We start from the raw sequence: 3,469 nt of genomic DNA, 5'->3' as shown, positions 1-3,469 counted from the left end.
AAGGAGGGGGCTTTGTAGAAAACGAAGCGTTTGAGAGAGGCGGGGCGTAGAGGACCTACAATAATGTACAGTATTTGAAAAATAATGTGTTTTTTGAACATTAAAGCATGTCAACATATTCTGTTACACCAAATACACAAAATAATGATCTTTAAAAAAGCATCATATGACCCCTTTAACAGTTGTACTGCTAAATATTTTTGTGGAGAATAACTTTTTTCAGGATTCTTTGATGAATAGAAACTTGAACAGTAGTGTACATGTAAATTGATTGATATGGATTTATTGGGCATAACTTCTAGCTTTTTTAGTTCTTAAGAGTGTTTCCCCTACCCAAGCATCAGCCCACGCTTCAGCACCATTTCCTTGGAAAAGGGGAGTGAGAGATTCTAAATAAAGGAGGATGTAGAGTCGACATTGACAGGGCTGTCCTTGAATGGTAGCCAGAATTAGAGCATTTCTCAATGAAGCTTTCACATTGTTGCTGCTGTATCTCTTTTGATCTGATTTTTATCTCTCTCTCTCAGGCTCCGTGCACTTTCCAGTGGAGGCAGTGTGTCTTCCCCTCCTGCCTCTCCTGCTATGCCAAAGTACAAGTTGGCCGAGTACCGTTATGGCCGAGAGGAGATGCTAGCACTTTATGTCAAAGACAACAAGGTGGGAAAATGCCTAAAAACAATTCTGGGCTGTGTTGGTCTATTTTTAAGTCTAGGTGATATCTAAGCATTCGGTTTGCAATGATTGTACCTACACCTTTACCGCTTGACAATGACATTAGAGGGATTGATTAGACACAAAAAAAGTGCAGTTTTTTAGTCCAAGTGATCTGCCGGTAAATGGGCATTTTTAGATTATTTGCATCAGTTGTTGATGTCTGCTTGGTTGATTTCAATCTGCTGACAGCTGTGTTAGTTAATAAGTTTTCATTAGAGGAATTTTGTCTTCATCTCAATTGCTGGTGGTAAATTATGTTATACATTGGCTGTCGGTTGCTCTGGACTTTAGTATCTACATCAGCCACTGGAAAAACCCATATTGGTCAGTCATTTTTTTTTTTAAAGTCTATGTAATAACCCTTATGTTGCTCAAAACATGTTTTTGTTCTGTGGAACTCCATACTGATTTATCATTTGTCTTTGTGCATTTGTGCATACAATGGAAGTGGTAACGATACATACAAGTATAGAATTAAAGATGTTTCTGCCATTAATGACTTAAATTTAAGGTCAGTTTTTGACACAAAGCTTTAAATGTAACTCTCACAAATTTTATGGGCTACTTCTCTGTTCACGTCCATTAAATGGAAAAGAGCAGCCTGTACATTTAGCAAAATAGCTCTTTTTGATTATTTCCAAAGTACAAACATGAGTATTTTGAGTGACATTAGGCGAGTTGATCACAGAATTTTCATTTTTGGTTGAACAATTTTTTATTTTTGTAAATTAAATTTTTTATTTTAATTATTAGATATTTAGACAGTTAATCTTTCTGTGATGATTGTAGAATACAAACATTGTGTTTGTAAATGTCACACTATAAGTGTTTCGTGTGCTCAGCGAGTGCTGAGGGACCTTTAGCAGGTCCCTTAATGGACGTCTTTTGTGGCATTCATATGGCCTGAGGTTTAACATGCAATGTTTGTCTAGTACAAGTTTCCACTGGTCGACTTTAAAATGCAAACAATTTCTTACCAGTACTGACACAAGTCATAAAAGTTTCCACGGGCAACGGCAGCGGCAGAGCTCTTTTACAACAAAAATAGACTATAGAAACTGTGCCTTAAGATAATGATTTACCATGGTTTTTTATTGCAGAAGAAATATTCAGTGTGCACTAATCAAACATGGATATTTGTATGGAAGAAAAATAATGCCATATGTCTTTGAAACAAAAAATTTCACTTTCCAAATTCGCTTCCACAAATTCAGTGGTTAAAATTCGACAGAAAATTCGGCATTGCACATCCGGGAGCTGCAGGAATAGCAGTAGAGCACCAATGCATGATCTCCAGCTGCTGTCAGTCGCTCACCAGCAGGTGGCGCAAGCGGCTTTTTATGAAGACCAAAGCAACAGGTGGATCAAGTCATTCATTCACAAAAACTGATCTGCAGAAATGGAGCAAGCGCTAAGTAGAAGTTATGATTGGCTGAACCTGCGGTTGCTCCGTCTTAAAAGGGCGGCGCTCTTGGAAGATGGCGAACTCATTCTGGCGTTGGCCTTCTGGCGTGAGGAGCTCCGGATTCCTTCTCCCGTCAACAGATTCCAAACCACTTGTTTTCGTAAATGGTTTATATTTCTGTTGTGAAGTAATTTAATTAAGTTACTGCCTGCGCTTTAGGAGCATAGGGGTGTCCTGCCATTTAGTTTGACCTTGTTTGCGATTTGTTTATCTTGGGGAGTTAGGGAAGCTTATTGTATTTTTGTTTCTTTTGTTAGGACATTTATTTATGTTTTATTTGCATGTTATTTTGTTTGTTGTTTTGGCCTTGGGATACCCTGAAGCTATGGCTTCTTTATTTAATTCTTTTATTCCATTTCAATAAATTACTTGTGGATCTTACTTTTATGTCTGTGGTGATCTGTCGGCTGGGGTTGGTTTCCCGTTAATACTGCGGTTCCCCCTCATATGTCACACTCCAGGATTCCCCAACAACGCGTAACGTGCCTCAGTGAACTAATACAGTGATATAAGACCTCAGATCTCATTATTATGCAAACTATATACAGGCAAGCAAATGCGGTCAGAAGAACGCAAATTTTCGAACGAAGAACGAATTTTCTTTAGAATTGCTTTCCCTTACCACTGATCTATACAGTAAATAGTCCTACAAAGATATCAATACCACGATTAGTTTTAACAATATGCATCCACTTTATATTGACATAAAAATAGGAGTTCAAAACTGCCTAGGTGTATTGTTGCTGCAAATTTAAACCGGAGAAAGCATTGACGCGCTATTGCACCCATGGGATCGTCTGACAATTTCACCGAATGGGTTAAAACTAGGGTTGGGTACCGAAACCCGGTACCAATATGGCACCGGTACCTATGTAACCGGTATGTACTAGAACCGAATCAGAACGCAGATTTCGGTGCCTCATTTCGGTGCCATGCCTGAGCGATCGATTTAAACATTTATCCTCTGGTTCTCCGAAACGGATGTAAGAAGCATCATCACCAGCACCGCATTTGAAAAATAATTTCCCGACTGAGAAAATGCACGTGAACTCAAGTCGGAAAGCTCTAATAATACAAGTCCAACAAATCTTTTTAGTAACGTGAGTGTCCATGTTGTTTTCACATTCCGACTTAAAAGCACAACTCGGGAAATGAGAGCATCTGAGGAGCGCGCTAAACATGCTTAAATTAAAATGCCTAAAGCTAAACCTCCCTTGTATTCACATTTCTAAACCTGTTGTCCAACAAAAGAGAACATTATAACCTTTTTACTCCACAACACCAGTCAAA

The 3,469-nt window shown here is 38.6% G+C and overlaps 1 protein-coding gene across 1 annotated transcript in view; it reads left to right on the top strand.

The window, feature by feature from the left end:
• Positions 1–3,469, top strand: part of LOC107738064 (PERQ amino acid-rich with GYF domain-containing protein 1-like) — a 30,801-nt gene that overhangs the window by 11,611 nt on the left and 15,721 nt on the right. Inside the window, exon 5 of the mRNA XM_016549743.1 lies at positions 528–657. Within this exon, the coding sequence (XP_016405229.1) occupies positions 528–657 (130 nt within the window). The remainder of the gene's footprint in view (positions 1–527; positions 658–3,469) is intronic.

Source organism: Sinocyclocheilus rhinocerous, unplaced genomic scaffold (assembly GCF_001515625.1).
Source record: "Sinocyclocheilus rhinocerous isolate Xijiao unplaced genomic scaffold, SAMN03320098_v1.1 scaffold494, whole genome shotgun sequence".
Classification (NCBI taxonomy): Eukaryota; Metazoa; Chordata; class Actinopteri; order Cypriniformes; family Cyprinidae; genus Sinocyclocheilus; species Sinocyclocheilus rhinocerous.
The sequence above is the reverse complement of the archived record's forward strand: the minus strand, read 5'-3'. Positions and strand labels throughout refer to the sequence as shown.